This window comes from Trichosurus vulpecula, chromosome 4 (genome assembly GCF_011100635.1).
Source record: "Trichosurus vulpecula isolate mTriVul1 chromosome 4, mTriVul1.pri, whole genome shotgun sequence".
NCBI lineage: Eukaryota > Metazoa > Chordata > Mammalia > Diprotodontia > Phalangeridae > Trichosurus > Trichosurus vulpecula.
The window spans coordinates 194594735-194616848 of record NC_050576.1 but is presented as its reverse complement, the minus strand read 5'-3'; the positions used below and the strand labels follow the sequence as shown (position 1 = coordinate 194616848).

General features: G+C 38.9%; 1 protein-coding gene across 1 annotated transcript in view; it reads right to left on the bottom strand.

Annotated features, from left to right (window-relative positions):
• Nucleotides 1–22114, bottom strand: part of EFCAB13 (EF-hand calcium binding domain 13) — a 196437-nt gene that overhangs the window by 144126 nt on the left and 30197 nt on the right. The window contains exons 10-14 of the mRNA XM_036755639.1: nucleotides 16872–16943; nucleotides 11893–12036; nucleotides 9483–9557; nucleotides 7350–7484; nucleotides 4196–4267 (exon numbers count right to left, since the gene is read on the bottom strand). Of these exons, the coding sequence (XP_036611534.1) occupies nucleotides 4196–4267; nucleotides 7350–7484; nucleotides 9483–9557; nucleotides 11893–12036; nucleotides 16872–16943 (498 nt within the window). The remainder of the gene's footprint in view (nucleotides 1–4195; nucleotides 4268–7349; nucleotides 7485–9482; nucleotides 9558–11892; nucleotides 12037–16871; nucleotides 16944–22114) is intronic.

Genomic DNA, 22114 nt, shown 5'->3' with positions numbered 1-22114 from the left:
CAAACCCTGCTGCTTGCACTCTAGCCTATCCCCCGACTCCCTCTCCCATTGGGACTTGTACTCTGCCTCTGGGACCCAGGACTCCAACAGGAGAACCAAAAGAGAGAAAAGAAAGGGTATCAAGCATGTGAAGGTAGGCAACAGTGTCAAATGGTGCAGAGAGATCATAGAGGATTAAGGACAATCCTCACATTTGGCAATGAAGACAAATTACTGGCAGCTTTGAAGAGAGCAGTTTCAATTGAGTAAAGCATCAAAAGCCAGATTGCAAATAGTTGAGAAGAGAGTGAGAAGAGAGGAAGAAAATTTTTCTAAGAGTCTAAGAAAAGGAGGAAAGTTATAGGGTGATAGTTTGAATGGATGGTAGGGTCTAGCTGGGGCAGCTAGGTGGTACACTGAATAGAGTGCCAGACCTGAAGTAAGGAAGACTCATCCCCATGAGTTCAAATCTGACCTCAGACACCTACTAGCTGTGTGACCCTGGGCAACCCAAGACACTTAACCCTACTTACCTCAGTGTCCTCATCTGTAAAATGAGCTGGAGAAGGAAATGGCAAATCACTCCAGTATCTTTGCCAAGAAAACCCTAAATGGCATCATGAAGAGTCAGACAAGACTGAAAAATGACTGAACAACAAAAAGGATCTAGTGAGGGCTTTTTAAGGATGGGGAAGACTCAGGCTTTTTAAGGATAGCCATAAGGAACCAGTGAATAGGGAGAAATGGATGATTAGAGACAAGGGATAACTAAGGGGGCAATCAACCAGAGAAGGCAGAAGGGGATGGGAATCAAATTCACATTGGTCTAGGAAAGAGGAGCCACCTCATCATGAACCAGGGGCACAAGGGGGTGGGACATTATGCCAACATGTTGTGAGATGCAGAGAAAGCAAGAAGAGAAAAAATAATGGTGAATGGTCTTTATTTAATCAATAAAGAAGACAAGATCACCAGCTGTCAAGTCGGAGGAAAGGATATTATGGGGAGTTGAGGAAAGAAAAAAAAGGTTTGGGGGAGCCGGGACTAGAAAGTTTATCTGTAAAAGTATCTGAAATTTTAGTAGACAGCATGCTCCATGTGAGTAAACAATGCAATACAGGAGGCGAAAAAGCTAACGTGAACTTAGATGGGATTAAGAGTGGAGTATTTGAGCATCACGTTTCTCTGACTGCCCTGGGTCAGGCCACATCTAAAATATTGTGTTCACTTGGGGATATCAAATTTTGAAAAGTACATTGATGAACTAGAGAAGGTTCAGAGGGGGCAATCAGGAAGGTGAAGAACCTAGAGATTATACCTTATTACTCAATCACAAAAACTTATGAAACCCCAACTATACCAGGTTTTGGAAATAGAGAGCTAGGTAGCACAGTGGTTTGAGTGCCGGGGCTGGAAGCAGGAAGACTCATCTTCCTGAGACAGACCCTGAGCGAGTCAACTTAACCCTTTTGCCTCAGTTTCTTCATCTGTAAAATGAGCAGGAGAAGGAAATGGCAAACCATTCCAGTATATGAAGTAAACCCCAAATGGGGTTAAAAAGAGTCAGACAAGACTGCAACAACTGAACGATAACAAATGCTAGGTGTTGGACATACAAAGACAAAAATTCAATTCTCCTTGTCTTCAATGAGATCCATTGAAGGAACCTGGGATATTTGATCTGGAGAAGACTTGGGGGATACAGAGGTAGGGAGTAGAACATAGCTATGTCTTCAATTTTCTAAAGGGTTGCTATATGAAAGAGGATTAGGTTTGTTTTGTAGAACTGAGAGTAATGACCAGAAAGTACAAAGAAGCAGATTTATGCTTGGTGTGAGGGAAAACACTTACAGCTAACCCATGGTGGAATGGACCAGCTTAGGGAAGCACAGGCTTCTGTCTCACTGGAGTTCTTCAAGCAATGGCTCAAGATCTATCTGTTGAGTGTATTGTAGGCAGAGGGTTTCCTTTTCAGACACAAATTGGACTACATGGCCTCTGAGATCTCAATAACTCTGAGGTTCTATGATTCTGTTATCATGTAAATTTCCATTCTCATTTAAATGCATAGTACAACATAACATATCTTTTCATCCTAACAGACCCAAACTGGCTTTGTTACAGTGTTCTATTTAGATATCGTATTTATTTAACATTTATTCTCAACTATGATAGCTTGAGAGACTACCTGATTAGGGCTTGGGTTTCAATTACCAGGTTCTGTAAAAAAAAAATTATACCAGAGACCTATGAATCAATCAATTAACTAAAAAAATTTTATGAATTATTTACTACATGACAGGCACTGTGGGATACAAAGAAAGGTAAGAACAGTCCTTGATTTCAAAGAGCTCACATGTTAATAGCACCCTGACTGTAACCTCAAGTCTCAGATCCAGGCTCTCTTCTCTTAAAGTCTCTCTTCTCTCTGAATGAGATCATCAGGTCCCATAGGTTTAATTATTACCTCTATGCTGATGACTTTCAGACCTATGTTTCTACAGCTAATCTCCCTCTCCTGAGCTCCAGTCCCAACATTACCTATTACCCACTGACTATTTGATTTTTCAAACTGGATGTCCCACAGGCATCTTAACCTCATCATATCCAAAACAGAATTCATTATCTTTTCCCCCCTGAACCCACCCTTCTTATGAAGTTCCCTATTCCTTCTGGGGGCAGCATCAGCCTTCAGTCACTAAAAGCCTCAGCATTATCCTTGACACCTGACGCTCGCTCTCTCTCCCCATAGATTCAATAAGTTACCAAATATCATCAACTTTATCATCACAATATCTCTTATATACATCCCTTTTTTCTGCACTCATTCACTCAGCCCCCACCATAGTTCATGCCCTAGTCAGTTCTCAACTGAATTATTGAATTAGCCTCCTAACCAATCTCCCTGCCTCAAATGCCTCTTCAATTTATCCTCTACACAGTTGCCCCAATATTTTTCCTAGAATACAAGTCTGATGATGTCACTGCTCCCCTCCTCAATAAACTCTAGTGGCTCACGATTACCACTAGGATATCAAATATTAACTTCTCTGTTGACCCTCAAAAGCCCTGTCTTACCTTTCCTTTTTTCATTACTCATTGTTCCTTGTCACACAGACTACGGATCTAGTTAAACTGACCTTACTCATACATGACACTCTATTTCCCATCACCATCCCTCCCTCCTGTCTCCCTACCCTCCAAGCACATATCTATAATCATTCCATCCTTACTTCTACCTCTTAGAATCCTAACTTCTTTTTAGGCTCAAGCTCAAGTGCCACCTTCTACATAAGGCTTTTCTTGATTCTCCAAGCTGTTAATAAATTCTCACTCACACCCCCAGAATTTATCTTTTCACTATGTTGCATATACCTCCATGTATACTTCAGCTCCCCTTCATAGATTGCAAGCTTCTTAAGAGTAGGAGTTATAATCGTACTTGTCTTAGTATCTCCTCTAAGCACCTAGCACATAGCAGGTGCTTAAAAATTTTTGTTAATTGATTGAATATGAAATTGATTTTTTTAACTCAAGTGAGAGACCTTGCACTTATTCCCATTTAATTTCATTTTACTAGATTTGGCCCAATATCTCATACCATTGAGATCTTTTGGCATCTTGACTGTCATCCAAAAAGTTAATTTCTCCCAGATTGGTGTCATCTGCAAATTTAATAAGCATGCTATCTATACCTTTATCCAAGTCACTGATAAAACATTAGCCAAGAACAGATCCTTGCAACAATTAACTAGAGATTTCATTCCAAAGAAATAGCTGACTATTCTTTGGACATGCCTATTCAGCCAATTCTAAATCCATCTAACTATACTAAATTCTAGTCTACATCCACTCATCTTGTCATTCATCCAGTGAGCAAATTATTTAAGCACCTACCATGCACAAATAACGTTAATAACTGTTACATTTATATAGCTCTTTAAAGTTTGCAACACACTTTTCATACATTACCTCATCTGATTCTCACAACAACATTCTGAGATTAATATTACAGTATTATTATCCTCCTCATTTGACACAAAAAGAAACTGAGGCTCAGGCAAGTGAAAGGAGTTGGTTAGGATCGCGTAGCTAGCAAATATCTAAGGTGAGACTCATACCCAGGACATACATGCTCACTCAATGCTCTCCCTCTATGCCACTCTTACTCGAAAGGCTTGGCACCCTACCATAAGCATTTTGACAAAATTCTTACCAACAAAATTGGAGAAACTGTCAGTGCCCCTTAAAGTTGACACAAAGTCTTTGATATTCACCAAGTCATCATCTGCAAGGTAGAAAAGAGAAAGACTGAGCCAGAACAAAACTCATGGACGAAGTATTTATCGGTCCATCGATTGACCACTAAGAGAGAAGTTTAGTTATTTTTTTTTCATTTCTCTAGGACATTTTACACTTATTAACTGTTTGAAACTCATTTTATTGCTACTCCCAACAACCCTGGAAAGTAGTCCCTACCATTCTTGATTCTAATTACAAGCAAACAGAAGTTCAAAAAAGTTGAGTGAATGAGGTCAACAGACCATACGCAGCAAAAGGGATCAGCACTCACAACACACGAACTTCTACACTTTTATCTGGCTTCTATTGCAAGCTATTACTAGCTTAGCTACTAGATTTTCCTTTGGAGTGATGCAGAGAGAGCCAGCCCTGAAGTCAGCAAGAGCTGGCTATGACACAATACTGGTTGTGTCACCCTGGTCAAGACATTTAGCTTCTCAAGGCTCTAAGACTACAAGTGCAGGGAGTTTGCTTACCCAGGATTTTTTAGTACCAGCAGATAACCCTGGCTTCAAGCCAGAAGCATTTGCATTAGGAAAAAAAACCTTCTCACTCATTGGTGGAATGATGGCAGGGATGTATGTCTGTATGAGGGGGATAGTTGACATGAAAGCTTTGGAAGGAGCGATTCTTCTTCCTTCCTGCTCTTAGGGAGCACATATGTAGTTCTAGACCCTCTTGAAGGAGAAACGAGGGAAAAGAACAGACTATGGATGTCGACATGGAGGGGAAACCCAGCTCCTCAAGCAACATGTCCCTGATTCCCAGTTTTTTCTCCCTTGAGAGAATTTCCCCTTGACTGATATGAGATGTATCACTCCTAGTGGGAAATCCTATTCACTCTGTGTATGGTCTGGTATATAATCTTTATGTTCTTTCTAATTTGTTTTTTTTTTTCTGATTGGTATGATGTTTAAAAAGTTCTAAGAGACAGAGTTTCTGAGTAAATTATAACCAGTTTTATTGACTACATCTAGAAAGCGGTCAACAAAAACAGGCTCATTGTCCCCTCAGCAGCCAAGAGACAGAACTTGTTGAACCTTCGATATTTATAGAGTCTTTTGAAAAGGGGGTTCACCTTGAAAATTAACTCTGATGGTTCAACAAGCAATAAGAGAGAACGAATATTATAATGGGAGGTGGGCTCCATTAAAATGAGAGTCTTTGGGGTACCTGACTTGGATCACCCATGTCTTGGTCAAAGAGACTTATCAATTTCTAAACCACCCGACAAAAGCCCTGCACATTTTCCCAAACCTATCAGAGCAAACACAATGAGCAGGAATCCATCCATTAGCCTAAACTTAGAATTTCTTTTACTGTTTTTTATTTAGATCTTTGGTATGGGAAAGTCTCTAAGAGAGATTTCCCATATTGTTTGATTTCTGGATGAGGAAGTACAAAAAGGAAAAAATCCTTGGTCTTGATTCAATAATTGGTTATTAATACGAGAGAGATAAAATCATTTTTTCTCATTGGGTGAATGGGTTTACTTGCTATTTACAATTTGTGATGGTATTTTGTATAACTAGCATTTTTGTAGGAAGGGACCAAGCCTATGGTTATAAGATTAGTATACACCTTCCTTTTTAAGGAAATATTACAAGTTTAGGAGAGTTATTATTTTTATGTTTAAATCACTTTTCTTGTCATTATTCCTTAAAGAGAAAGGGGTACCCCAAGCTTATGGTCAAAAGCTTAGTTCCCTCCTACCAAATGCTAGCACAAAAAAATTATCACAAATAATTAATAGTAAGTAAACGTATTTATCCAAGAAGATAGCAAGCAGACATCACAGGAGTTACACAGGTTAGAACTCATCAGACAATATACAAAACTCCCATTAAGAATGTTATAACTCAGCTCAGCTAAGAGAGAGGCCCTCATATCATTCAAAGGGAAATTCCCCAAAACCTCTAGAGAGGTAAGTTAGAAATTATGAATATATTGATGGGCTGGCTAGTCTCATATCTTGCCTCTGATTCATACTGGTTGTGTGGGCAAGTCACTTGAGCCCTCGACATTCCAGAGAGCCCTCTAAGACCATAAGTTCCAGAACAAATTCCAACCTGCTTTGATAAGGGAAGCTCCCTTACCTAGGAGTTCCCTAGATCAATAAAATCACAGGTCTAGTTCCATTCCCCATTCCTAAAAAATGAGGATTATGAGGATTCAGAGAGAAACAAGGGAACAACCATATAAATCAATATAAAGTAAGTAGAACCAGGAGGACATTACGCACAGTGATTCCAATCATGTAAATCAAAAGAACACTAAAGGAAGCCAAACTCTAAGTAATTATAATTATAATAATTATAAAATGTTTGCTTGGTGAAAGGATAATGAATGGAAGACACTTCCCTCTGATGGGGTGCTAATGATGGACCCCTAAAAGGAAAAGACCACGTCTTTAGGACCTGGACCCCAAAGCCCCTGAACCCAGATCTCTGGCATTTGCCTGAGGCACCCAGCTCATCCCAGTGAATAATCCTTTTAACTGCCCTTTCACTGGGACTCTCTAGCAACTTAACTCCCTCCATTGCTGGCACCTGGCCCCAACCCAGGTTACTTGCTACTCCTTAATTCCATCCAGATCTTCCCACAGTCTCTCTGTATAAAATATCAATCTTACCCTCATCAATTGCACAGATTCCTTAAGAGTCTGGCCCACTTGTATTGGCATTACAAATAGTTGTGCAGACTCACTAGGAATCTCACCCACCCCAACCAGTGTCATAATAAGATCACTACTTGGATTAAAAGAAGGCTTGAGCGGTTGAATTCTTTCAAGGCAGACCCTCACCCTGTACTCTTGCATTTTGAGATTCCTAGCACCCCTAGACCACAACATCTCCTCCTCTCAATAGTGAGGTGCAGGACTGTGGGAGCAGAATGCTGTATACATTTTCAGACAAGGTCACTGTATAAGTTATTTTTGCTTAAACGTCTCAGTCACAAGGGTTTTCAATGCTAGGAAAGAAATAAGGGGAAGCTTATATCAGAGGATTAGTAATATAAAAAATTAAATGCATCAATAAAACAAAATCATAAATTATAAAAATACTCACCTGTAGATCCAAGTAATTTTTCCAACTGTTCTGTAGACAAAACAATCCCCATACTCTTCAAGACATAATCCACGTCCTTCTTGTCTACTTTGTCATCTTTGATCATATTTAAGGCAAGGATTTTCTCAGATGGTGCTAGAAGCAAACAAATGGAAATTAATTGGGAGGGTTACTTAAAATTTACTTTAAAAAAAGGGGGGGAAGAAGGATGTTTTTCATACTGCTGGGCTGATAAGTGGCACTCCCTGTCTAATTACCACATTCTGTAGCCAAGGAGGAAGGAAGGAAGGAGGGAGAGGAGAAACCTGTGACAAGAAGGCCAAACTAGCCATGAGTTTATTCTCAGCAATATCACATTCAGGAACCCATGCTTATTTATTACCAGGCCTCTACCAATGTTTCCTCTGGTGACAAAAATGAACCAATAGTAGCAAATTCTCATTCTTTCAATGTAATAAGATCAAAGCCTTTGTTTGCTTTGACCCTGCCAAAAAGAAACAGATTTAATTCAAACTTAAACTAAGATCTCTTGTGAATATAGTCAAGAACATGGAACACAAGGCCCAAAGGCCACAAGGCCTAAACAATTTACCTAAGCCTTGACGTAATTTCAGATGCATGTGAAATGTCTTAGATTTGGCCATCAGTATACAATCCACTTGACCTCGTAGGATGTTTGGTTCTATCACTCTCTGTTATTCTGGTAGTGTTTAAATTGTCTAAAAATATGCTTAAGGCATGTTAATGGAGCTAGTCCTGGGCAAAATGGTTCAGTAAGAGAAGTTTTGGAACCTCCTATTTCCTTCTTCAGCATTTCTATCACTTTTTGGGTGCCCTGATCCAAACCTCTGGCTGTAGATAGCTAGTCCCCTCCAGCTGATCCCATACTGATAGGTCCCATCATTCCATCATAACCGCCACACTCCTGCCACTCACTCAGACTTGTTCTCCTTCCAGCAATGGCCCAAATTCCAGAACTTTCCTTTTTACCCTATGAAAAGTTGCCTGCTTTGAATGATAGGATCATAGATCATAGCCATACCTTCAGGACACTGTTTTTTGTTTCCCAACCCAACATGGTCAATTACCCCCATGCATTAATGACAGTGTCACTCAATACATTTAGCACAGTTACACTTTAACAGAACCACAGACTTTAAAGAGTTCAAAGGAATCTCAAAAGATCATCCAGTTCAACCTATATACAATTAAAAAACCCCTCTGCAGCATCCCTGACAGGTGCCCATCCAGCATCTGCTTGAAAAACTCCAGGGAGGAGAAACCAATGTTTTCCAGAGTAGTCTATTCTAATATTCTAATAGCAGCTCTAATTATGAGAGTTTTTTCCGTCATATTGCATATATGTCAGCCTTTGAAATTTCCATCCATTGTTCTTAGTTTTGCTCCCTATGGCCAAGAAAAACAAATCTAATTCCACTTCAACATGAAGACCAAATACCTGGGGAAAGCTGTTGTACTTGAACTAAAACTTTTCTTCTCCAGACTAAACATCTGCACATTCCTTCTTTAGCCAATTGACCACTCGTAACTTTCTTTCTATGAAACAAGCAGCCTTCTGTGAGGTCCTTTTGCCTTAGGTTATGCTTTCTTGCAATATAAAAACAGGAAAGTAGAAGTTCAAAGTTGACTATTCCTGTGCTTTGCAAACAACTGTTATTCTTAAAGAAACCAATATGAGGGATGGGCTCCTGAAAGAAGCAGTTCAAAGGACCATGGGAAAACTCCTAATGCCAAATCCTGAGCTACAGGATAGGGCCCTGATTTTAAGACTCATGAATACATAGAGGCTGTTCACCCCTAGGGAAATCAGAAAGCCAATAGCTGAAGGTCTGGGGGTAGAAAGAGGGTATCCATGTGAGCTACTGTTCTCAAAACTAATTCAGTCCTAAGTACCTAGCTTCTCTGGGGAAAGGACTTTCTCAATTTCATTGTAAAAAAACACCTTTAGATTCCAAGGCAAAACTTTCAACCATTAGCCAAATATAAATTCCATTGTCCTATATTCATTTGCATTTCTAACATGAGTTGACTAAGAATGCTGCCTCCATGATACTCCACATTTCTAGACAGTAAAAGTGAATTTGTAGTGATCACAATCAATCCATTTCTTACCTATTGTCTCCTGTGCTCGTTGTCTTGTATCTTCTAGAGCCTGAAAGAACTTGTCAAAATCTACATTCTCATTTTCTGCAAGGCAAAATATTTCAGATACAAAATATTTTGAACATGTCAGTCTTGCTAAATAAAGATCAGGATATAATGAAGACATTATTCTTTCTATGTCACTAATAAGCAAGTAAGTTAGTCAGCAAAACCAGATTACTTTTTTCAAATTTTATATGACCAAAGAATACTAATATTAATAATAAGTAACATTTATATAGTGTCTTAATGTCTGCAAAGCACTTCTCATATATTATGTTTTTGAAGGATGACTGTGATATCAAAATATGTCATGTAAGAATGAGTAATAAAAGGGTAATAAAGCATTCATTCTTCAACCAAACAGAGCTATAATTTTGGAGTGAGGTTTAGAAGACCAGCTCATAGAAAGCCATGAATCCTAGTGTGACCTGTGATCGTCTTAGAAGTCTCCTGGGTAGAAGTTTTAGCTCCTTGAGCAAGGGAAGCTATGCCTTACTTTAATAATCTTTAATAAGAAGAAAGAAAAAGTCCCTAATAATCAGGGAAATGCAAATCAAAACAATTTTAAGGTATCTCCCATTAGAATGGCAAAAATGGGAAAAAAGTTATTGTGGGCACTCTTAAAATAATGCTGATAGGACTATAACTGGTGCAAATATTTTGGAGAACAATATGGCAATATGTAATAAGACTCACAGAGAAGTCAATAAGTCAAAAAGCATTTATTAAGCACCTACTATGTGCCAGGCAATGTCCATACTTTTTGAGTCAACAACTTCTACTTCTAAGATTTATCCCAAAGTAGCATTAGGAAAAAAGACTATTTGGAAAAATATATATATTATTCATAGCTACTTGTTTTGTAATAGAAAAATGAGGGGAACTCCTATCTGCCCAACTATTGTATGTCAGCTAAATTTTACATTACGTATTATGGTCATGAAAATTAATGAATGTAAAGCAAATGAGTAAATATGGAAAGACCTGTATGAAATGATAGAAAGTGAAGTCATCAGAACCAGAACTGTATTCATGTTGACAAATATATTTTTGAAGGAAAAGAAAAGAAGAGGAAAAAAACAAAGGGAGATGGAAAGAAAATAGAATAGGCAGAGGGAAGGAGAAAAATGAGGAGGAGGAGGAGGAAGAAGGGAAAAGGGAGGGAAGAAAAAAGATAGAACTTTAGACATACCTGGAAAGAAATATAGAATGAAAGCATCTTCTTTGCTTGTTTGTTATACTAATTCATTTGGTTAATGATACATTACAATATAATACAATATAATATACAAGAATATGTGTATTTAATTCCTTATTTTCATATGTTTAATTGATTATTAAGTTTTTTTTAAATAAGAGAAACAATCATCAGATTTGGTTTAGTGACCTTTCCTCTCTCTGAAGAGGCTAGGGAGGTTGGATCAGATGATCTTTAAAGATTGTTTCCAGCTCTCAGGTTCTCTGATTCTATTTCTGTTCTTGATTCATTGAACCTGTTTAAGCCCATTACTTGTCCATTCAAAAACATCCATTATTACTCTGAATATTTTATCTCCTTCATTCCACATTTCATCAGGAGAAAGGGCTCAGATCCCCTTCATGCTGGGTTCCCCTGATTAGAGATGGAGTCAGGTTACCAGTCTGGGATTATAAACAGATAGGGATGTCAGGAACACAGAAGATAAGGAACAAAATTCCAAGCTAAAGTTAGGAACAGCAGAGAATAAAGTCAACCTAACTAAGAGAAGGTTGGAAACAATGAGAGTCAGATTTATTAGGGAAGTAATAATAATAGCTATTATTTATATAGTGCTTTAATGTTCACAAAGTGCTTTATGTGCGTTATCTCATTTGATCCTGACAACCCGTGATATAGGTGCAATTATCAACCCCATTTTACAGATAAGGAAACTAAGGCTGAGAAAGGTAAGGGTTAGACCCTTGGCCATCATCAGACAACTAGTGTCCTGAGACAATATTTGAACTCAGGACTTCCTGACTTTATTTTCATCACTCTATCCACTACACCATGGGGTGCACCTGGCATTGACTTCTCATTGTCTTACTGCCTTCTGATATTAGCTTGCAGATTAACTCTTAGGGGTTTTGGGGTGGGGGGAGAAACTGGACTGCTAATGGGAAGGCTCTCCCAAAAAGGAGTCTTCCTGGTCAGGGTATCTCCAGCTCTTCCCACTGAATCAGGCTATAAGATGACCCTGCTTTATAGAGTCTAACCTTGAGTCTGTCAAGAGGAGAAAGGTCTTTGGAATTTTGGTCCCTGTTTCTCCTCTTTTGCTCATGGTAAATCTCTACACACACACACATAGTAGGCACCTAGTAAATGTTTACCTATCGGCTTCATATTTAAAATACCAACCATCTTTTGGCACTGCCTTCAGTGCCTCTTGGAATTCCTCTTCCGTCAAATCAGGGTCCAATGTGTGCAGAGTGTCGCACAAATCATGCACTGAAACCTTGTTGCCCTTAAATGTCTCCACTTTTTTAAGACCTTCTTCTAATGCTGTGGGTTTACAAGGGGAAAAAAGGTTCATTCACATTGTGTTGATCCAAGAACTTCATACATTTAATTTTTATCTGTCCTCATCAGCAAATAGAGTATTTCCATTAGGCAAAATTTTCCATTAGAGTTATCACTTTTCCTTTCATAAAGTACCATATTTTTCAAATAAATAGGCTCTAATTAATAATATTAAGATTATACTGAACAGAATTTTATCCTTTTTTAAATTACTCAGAAGGCATTTCAGGAATTTTAGTAGGTCAAGGACATTATTGGAACCAATGTATCACAGATATAAATAAATGCCTTGCCAACTAGTAGAACTTGAGATAAACCAGCTTTCACTCTATATCAGTCTGTGTCTGTAACAAGTATGGCCAGATCTGACAACACCAGGCTATCTAGTGAAATTTGTCTCAATGGCATATTTCTATGCATCAAGAATACAGGAATACCCATCCTGCTCCTTTCCTGGTTAAGATGGCCTCAGAATAATGGGGCACCTAAAATAGTCAGATCTCAGGTTCACTTTAGCCAAGTTGTATAGAACTGACTCATTCATTGACAGTCCAGCTTTACAAATGGCCCCCTGCCCAGAGGACAACAGGATTAATGTGCCGTTTGGTGAAATAGGATTGACAACAATAATAACGATATTGGCCTGTCTGCTGCTGAAGTTGTACTGAGGATACTTACAGTGAGCCTACAGAGGCTAAGCTTATACTGCTTTTATTAAACTACAAAAAAAGCAATTTTATCTGCCTGTGCAGTGGTCCATAGAGCATTAATATAAAAGAATAAGTGAACAGAAAAGAGAGTTGTCCCAAGACTATTTCAATCTGAACCCCCTTAGAAAGGATGAGAATAAGTTTGACGATGATGATGATAACAACGTAACCCTCAAAGCCCAACCTATCATCCATGTTGTGAAGATGGTAGGTCAGAGACTGTGTTCCCTCAGACCACCCTGAGATCCTGAACAACACTAACCATTTAGATTCTAACAAAGCCATTGACTGGATTAGCACCCCAGTTAGAGTGATAAAAACTATTCCTGTGAATCTAAGAAACAGGTAGGGCAACATAGATTTGCAGCCTGGTCTTACTCAAAGCTATAATTATGATCGGTTTGACACAAAGAATTGCATAGTGAATAGTGTTCTGGTACCACAAAGAGGTAAGAGACATCAAAATAAGTTAAAAATACCAGTATGCTACATGTTGGAAATGCTTTGGTGTAGACTGTGCTATCCAAGAAAACAAGTGTACATGAATTAGATAAAATACACTTTTATTATGTACCAATACCATATCATAACAAAATTGGAAATGGGTCTTACCAATCAAAAGCAAGGGTTTCACACTGGGTTTGGTTGGGTGATTGGTTGGGTTTTTTGTCAATAGTACCCTCAGCTCCAAGGGTACCTCTTCACAAAGGAGGAAGAGAATTGACAGGTATTTTTAGAGAACATGATAAACAGGACAAAAATTTGGAGGAACACTTTTGGAACAAGCAAATATCACTGAACCAAGTAACAGTAAAGGCTAATAAAAAAATAAATACATGTATGAAATGGCTAAGATCCAAGAATGGAATTAAAATGCCTTCCATGGATGACACCATATGAACTCAACCAACAACGTGTTAACAAAGAAGCATTAAACAAATGAGTGAATCATGGAGATTTGTTTGTAGAAAGGTACAGAGTCATGATGGTAATTAAGTGCCAGGCCACTGTCATCAGAAATTATAGAAGGAATATCCTTACAGAGCTCTGACTTAGTGATTCAATTTGGGTCATGAAAAGAAATAGTAGGGACTCGGTAAAACATCAAAGCTAACTGTAATAATTTAGCATCTACAGAATAACTAGTAAGATGTGACCTGGTGGCTAGAATTATATACATCACCAGCTCTCTCACGGATTGATATGACAAATCTGCATTCTGTAAATATGGACCTTAAAATATCCCTGAAGAAATCAACCAATAAAGTTAACTGGAATTAAAGCATCATATACTATATGGTTGTCCACAATCATTCAGATATAACAGTGATCCGTAAAAAGTTAAGAACAAAGTTTTTAATATGTGCCACCCATATGAAATCCTCATAATCTCTAGGCTATGCAGAATACAAAGTTTTTGAAATAAAGAGACCTAACAGAGAAGGTCAAAATCATATGTGAACAGAAGAAGATCTGTATCATGCCTGTTGTCTGGTCTGCTACTAGAGCAGAGTTGTGGTAGGGACGCTTACAGTGAGACTGTAGAGGATGAACTTACATCCTAACACTTTTATTTAAATACAAAAGGCAGTTATCTTTTCTTCTCATGCGACAGTTCACAGAATATTAAATATAAAAGAATGACAGCGATTGGTCCCAGTACTGTTTCTATCTGACAATCACTGAAAAAAATAAGAACTAGATAAGCATATAAATGCCACTTATACAGAATTTTAATGTTTGCAAAGCACTTTGGGTACATTTTCTCTTTTGAGTCTCACAATAACCCCATGATTATGAAATAGGTACTACAGATATTAGTTATCCCTAGTATTTTCAAACCTCATGCCTATTCATTTTACAAACGAGAAAAACGAGACTCAGAAAAGTTAATTGATTTGCCCAAGGTCACACTGCCAGTAAGTATCAAAGGCAAGATGTTTAATCCAAAGTTTCCTGATACACTTAAACTTTTCCTGACTCACTTAAACTTTTCAAGCCTTAGTTTCCCAGTCTGTGAAATGGAAATAACAATACACATCATACCCTCAAATACACTCAAAAATGCAAGCACAGATTAACAGTGTTTCATATCTTTGAGTCAGTCAGTCAACCAGCAATAAGCAAATCACTACTAATATGCCAGGCACCTTACTAAGCTCTGGGGATAAAAAGGTAGAAAAAAACAGGCCTTGCACTCAAGGAGCTCACAGTCCAATAGAGGAAACAACAGACAAACAACTATGGATAAACTACATACGCACAGAGTACTACATATATACACATATACATGCATCCAACATATACATATACAAGATACACACATATATAAGTATGCATATGTGTATGTACATATGTATGCACATGCATGTGTGTGCACGTTTATGTGTATACATGTGTATGTGTGTCTGTTTGTGTTGCACGTATATGTATATGTATGCATATGTGTGCATGTGTATATATGTGTGTGCATATATGTATGTATGTGTGCATATGTATGTGTGTATGTGTTGTGTAGCATGTATATGTATGTGCATGTATGCATATGTGTGTGTATGGGCATATGTGTATTGCATATATGTGTGTGCATATATGTATGTATGTGTGCATATGTATGTGTGTGTATGTGTTGTGTAGCATGTATATGTATGTGCATGTATGCATATGTGTGTATATATGTGAATGTGTGTATATATGTGAATTTGTATATATATGCATATGCATATATGTATATATGTTTGTGTGTATATGTGTGTATGTGTATATGTGTATGTGTGTATGTATACGTAAATGTGTATTGTGTATGTATATGTGTGTGTTTCTCCTTTCCTCTGAGAGCATCTGTAATTTATCCTGTATTCCCGGATGAAGTATGAATGAAAATGTTTAAAGATGGGAGATGAAAGGTCGTGGGCCAGGAAAAGCAAGGAGGATGGTGATTTATTTGAAAGTCTAAAAATACAAACTTCACTCAATGTGATATAAAGATTTTATTAATCTCATTTTAAATACTACTCAAAACCCTGTCTCACAAAAGATTATGGGACTTGAAACCTGGTTGTAAAACAATTTCGGCCTAAAAGTTGAAAGTCCCAGCAATGCTATCAACATCATAGGATCCTGGAGTTGGTAAAGATCATCTAGTCTAGCCCCCTACCTGATCAAACCAGAACAGCACAGGGTCATAGATGGAGAACAATAAGAAACCTAGTTCAATCAGTCCAAGTGCCTCATTAACAGATGAGGAAACTGAGTCACAGAAGAGTTAAGTGATTTGCCCATGATTATGGCAGAGGCAGGATTAGAACCCAGATCTTCTGACTCCAATATCCATGACAGGTTAGGTTAGACAGCCTTTCCTTGATTTCCTCCAATGACAGACTTTCTATCTCAGAAGGCGGCACACTCCATTTCCAGACAACTCTAAGCGTTGGGAAATTCTTCTTTATGTTGAGCCAAAATTACTTTCTTGTAACTTTTATCCACTCTATCTAGTTCTCCAGTCTGAGGCCAAACAGAGCAAGTTTTATCCCATTTCCACATTACAGGCCTTCCTTCAAATATTGGAAGGCAGTGGATCATTTCCCCACTAGATGGCGTTAGTTTCTCAGACTTAAAACAGGTCCCAGTCTGTCCACCAATTAACACTGAGCACACCTTGTTTCCAAATACCCTCTTCTCCCCTGTTCTTCACCTTTGCTATAGTACCCACCACAAATGGCTAGCAGGGGTGGGGAACTTGCAACCTCGAGGCCACATGTAGCCCTCTAGGTCCTCACAAAACAAAAAGTTTGGATTCCATCAAAAGGCCGCACTTGAGGACCTAGAAGGCCACATGTAGCCTTGGGGCCACAGGTTCCCCACCCCTGGGCTAGGAGGTAGGAGAATTAATAGGTGTAGGTTTTAATTTCTTACAATTTGAAATGTGCTCCAGGATTATGGAATAGAGTTGGAAAGGAACAGGGTCAAATTATCTCAGAAGTAATCAGTGGGATGTTTTTTTGCTTAAGGTAACTTTTGAATATGGCCTTACATTCTTTTACAATGATGTGTGTTGATTTTGAAATGTCTGGCTTACAAAGAAGAAGAAAGTGTGATTTTACTTACATTTTCTTTGGCCTAACCAGGGGTCACTCATCAGAATTTTAACAAACTTATTAAAATCCACTTTTCCTTCGCCTGAAAGAAAACATGAGAGAGAGAAAAAGATTAATGTAGAGAGTTTCCTAAAGTCTTCTTCAGTAATATATTTAGCTTGATTTTTCCCTAATGCTTTCAGTTATTAAGACCATTATTTAAAAATATGGATTTACCTAAAATATGGAGTTATAAGAAATACAACAGGGCATATTGTATAGAAGACTAGGCTTAGGGTGAGGAAGACCCACAATCCTCACACATTCTCCAACATATATTTGCTCTAGGAATGAAGGCAAGTCACCTAGCTTTTCAGTGCCTCAAACAACTCTCTAGGATAATAAATCACAAAAAAGTTGCCAATCTAAGAGGAAGGAGGGGGTTTCCACACTGAAAATTCCCCACATTGATGAAATCACAGGTATGGACCAAAAAAGTGGGGCAGGAGTTCTTTGTGCAGAAACAAGATATTGGTATTGATATTGGCATGCCAATATAAGATACTGGCATACAGCCAATACCATCCAGTAATTGTGGAAACCAAATTGTGAAAACAGAAACACAAAAATCAAATAATAATAATAATAGTTCAGACATCTATAGCACTTTAAGACTTGAAAAGCAATATACACTAATCATTTATACTAACATACATTTATCATTTGATCTTTACAATAACTTTGTGAAATAAGTATTATTATTATCATCACTATTTTACAGATGAAGAAAAGTTAATTTGCCCCAGGGTCAAACAGCTAGTAAATGTTTGAGACAGAGTTCTAACCCAGATCTTCCGATCCATTCAGTATGCCCCTCTGACCTTGCGCCTACTGAAGGTGAGGAGTGGATAATGAGAAATTCTTATGAGAACTACTCACACGTAATATATGTTTTCAGATGTATTTGCTCATTGGATCATTACCCTATGAGTTCGCTATGTGGAATACTGACTATCTATGCCTGACCTATGGTAGAGCCTTCTGAGCCTGTCTGATCAGCCACAGTCAGATACAATGACCAGCACAGTGATATCATTTTGGTCCTCTTCAAGTATGAAGGACCACGACTAACTAAAACAAGTATCAGTGATCCCATTTTATAGATGAGAAAACTGAGGTGAAGACCGTTTTAAGTGACTTAGTAAGTTAATGGCAGAGCTGTGCGTACATAACATGCTGCCACTCATACTCAAAACGATCCTCATTCAGACAAAGTACAGCTGCTCTCTGCTCATAACAGGCACATAGCAAATGCTAGCATGCATTTCCACAGTTCCCTTCTGTTTGCAAAATTCCTTTCAATTACTCAAATTTCCATTTGAGAGTGGCCTAGGGCAATATCAGATGGGAAACTAGAGGCAGTCACCAAATAACTGAAAGGACTTGGAGAAAGAGAATATATAGGCCTGTCACCTAGTTTATGTAAACTGGGCTGGTTTCCCTTTAAGGAGGTAGGGAGGCCATTCTTGGGATGATCATTGGTTGGCTTCCTTGCCACCTAGGGGATAAAAGGCCCAACTTATGAGGTACTGAGATGTTTTAGCAGACCTCCCATTCCCAGGTTTGGAACACTTTTCTGACATAATGTGGTTGGTTGCCAAAGTAAATGCAGAGACAGAGCAGAGTAGCCTTTTTTTTTAATCTGAATTACTATCATGTTTAACCTTAGGACCCATATCTTTTTTCCCTTTTATTATTAGCAAAGTCATTTTTATTGCATTTCGTGATCCACCAGTGTCTCATTATTTTCTGACCCTACGGCTGAATTGCTGGACTTGTCTGAGTTAGGCCTGGTCTTGCTCTGCTAATCACTACTTCGGGCAAGTCCCTCAATTTCCTCCTCTATGAAATGAGAGGATCAGACAAGATTCTATCTAAAGTCTTTTTCAGATAGCCTGAGTCAGTGGTTCTCTATCTGCAGAATGTGACAGAGTTATTACAAAAAATTAGCATCTCAATCATTTAATCACTAAGCCTGCATTCAGTACCTAGCATGTATGAGACACAAAAACAAACAAAATGAAACAATCCCTCCTCCCAAAGACTTTGTATTCCATCAGGGGAGACAGCTTCATTGCTGTTTCAGTTGCGTCTGACTTTTCATGACCCTGTTTGAGGTTTTCTTGGCAAAGATCCTGGGGTAGTTTGCCATTTCCTTCTCCAGTTCTTTTTTTTACAGATGAGGAAAATGAGGCAAACAGGGTTAAATGACTTATCCAAGGTCACACAATTAGTAAGTGTTTGAAGCCGGATTTGAACTCAGGAAGATGAGTCTTCCTGGCTCCAGGCCCAGGACTCTATCCACTATGCCACCTCAATGAGACAATAGTCACCATATACATTGCCTAGTTGTACTGTGCCTGATGGAAATGTGGATTTTGGCTTCTCATCATAAGATATAGGTGATTCACTTCACAAGACACCCTGTTTTGGAGTAGTAAAGGCTGGTCAAGACCATATATCAGAAGGAGTCTGAGAAGGTCCTTAGAGCTTGGGTCTAAAAGGCATCCTGAGAGCCTTCACTATGTACTTTGGAAGAGCTGACTGAAGGAAAGCTTTGTTTCTTAGAGAAGCTAATTGGAAGAAAAGCTCTGCTGACTAGACAAAAAATACCTTTATCTTTGCCTTTACCTTCACTGCCATCTAAAGACATATCAAGGGGTGGATGGTACGCTCCTCAGACGTGCAGATGACACACAGCTGGGTGGCATAGCTGAACACGGTGGATGACACGGACAAGAGCATTGTGCTTAATTCAGTAAGATGAAATTCCACAAGGATAAATGGAAAGTCTTATGGTTGGTTACAAGAAAGCACCTTCCTAAGTTTAAAGGGGGGGGGGGGGGCATGACTGGATAGCAGTAGTTCTGAAAAACATCTGTGAGTGTTAATGGATTGAAAACTTCAACATGAGACGGCAGTGGGACCTAGCAGCCCAAAAAGGTAATGTCATTTTGGACTACGTTGAGGGGCAGAGGAAGGTGACAGTTCCACTGTACTTAGCCCTTATCAGACTTCATCTTGAGTACTACATTCAGTTCTGGGCTCCATAATTTAAAAAGGACATTAATAGTGCCTGGCACATAGTAGTCACTTAATGTTTATTGATTGAATTGCCAGAAAAAGGCCACAAGGATGGTAAAAGTTCTCTCGTGCATCACAAACGAAAATTGGTTGAAGAGGGGCATCTAGGTGGCACAGTGAGTAAAGCACCGGCCCTGGAGTCAGGAGGACCTGAGTTCAAATCTGACCTCAGACACTTGACACACTTACTAGTCGTGTGACCTTGGGCAGTTAACCCCAATTGCCCTACCTTCCCCCTCAAAAAAAAGAAAAGAAAAAGGGAATTAGTTGAAGAAACCAGGTATGTTTAACCTGGATAAAACAAGATTGGGGGGATATGACGGCTGTCTTCAGGTATCTGAAGGCGCATCATGTGAAGAAGTATTTGATGTGTTCTTTTTTACCTCAGAGGGAAGAACTAGGAGGATTGGATAAAAGTTGCCAAGACGTAAATTCAGGCTTAGGGTCAGAGAGGGAGGAGAAGGGAATAAGCATTTATTAAGTACCCAATATGTGCCAGGCATTGAGCTAAAATGCTTTACAAATATTATTTCAGTTGATCCTTACAATTCTGGCAGGTAGGTGCTGTTATTATCTTCATTTAACAGCTTGAGGAAATCAAGGCAAATAAATTAAGCACCTTGCTCAAGGTCACATAGCTTATAGAATTAGAGGTCGTATTTGAACTCTGGTCTTCCTGACTCCAGGCCCTGCACTCTATCCACTGTGCCACCAGCTTTCTGTTTTGGGTAAAAGTTTTCCATCTTTCAGGGAAAACTTCATAAGAATTAGAATGAACTATCCAAACAAGGGTGGGACAGCTAGGTAGCACAGTGGATACAGTACCCAGCCTGGAGTCAGGAAGACTCATCTTCCCAAGTTCAAATATGGCCTCAGACAAAACATCCTAGCTCGGTGACCAGCAAGTCTAGCAAGTCATTTAACTCTATTTGCCTCAGTTCCCTCATCTGTAAAATGAGATGAAGAAGGAAATAGCAAACCACTCCAGTATCTTTGTCAAGAAAACCCCAAATGGGGTTATGAAAAGTCAGATACAACTGAAAAATGGCCGAATAACAATCCTAAGGGGGAATGGATTGCTTTAAGAGGTGATTGGCTCTACCTACTTGGAAATCTTCAAACAAGTATATTATAGTGGAAATCCTTCTTGTGTGTTGGACTAGAGTAAATGGCCTAGGAGAGTCCTTCCAACTCTCAAATTCTATATGCTATGATCTACTACTGCCTGACTGCCTGAGAGATGGAGATCCCTCAGATCCCAACCAAGAGAGCAAACAGGAAAAGCTCTGCAGATTTCAGGCTCCGTGTCTCTATTTCACTGAAAAGGCTTAATATTACTCTGGCAGTCCAGAAGAAGAGTGGTTCAACAGAAAAGCAGCCTAGCCTGTCTCAGGAGAAGAATGGAGAGGCATAGAAGAAAAACAGCCTGAATTCATCAGTGAAAAGTAGAAGTGAACAGTAGAGACTGTCTGAAGAACATCAAGGCCCACTGTCCATCGATGTGAGCTTCCCTGGGGGAGCATGCACCTCCTTGCTAAGGTTAGGTAAGTCTGTGACCATTCTCCTGCACAAACACTAGGTAAAATGATGAGCAGGTGTGTCCTGGGTTTATAGGAGGAAGCTTATGATTTCATTATTCTTGCTTTGCCTTCAGTTTAGGAAATATTTTTGATTAAGAGTTAATGGCTTCATCTTGACTGGTTTGTTAAATGTGAAATGCAGAAGTCCGGGGAGTAAGAGGTGGAGTTTGGGAACTATAGTTGTAAATGGTGGAAATACAGCTCCCCGACACCAGTGTGACTCTTAGGACCCTGAGAGTGAACTGTAGCATCCCTTCTGGATACCCCCAACCTGACAGCATGAGTGAGCAAGCTAACCAAGGGAAAGAAAAAAAGAGAAGAAAATAGAGCTGAAGCCATGCTCACCACACCACAAGACATAAATGTATAGAGAGTAAATACAAAGTGAATATAAGGTAGTAAAAATGAGGAATTTAGAGGACAGGACACTAGCATTTGTAAGGGAATTGAGAAAGGCTTCATGTAAAAGCAGGTGGATAGCTAGTGCATAGAGATGGGTAACTGAGTGTCATGTATAAGGAACACAAGACCGGTTGGCTGAATTACAGAA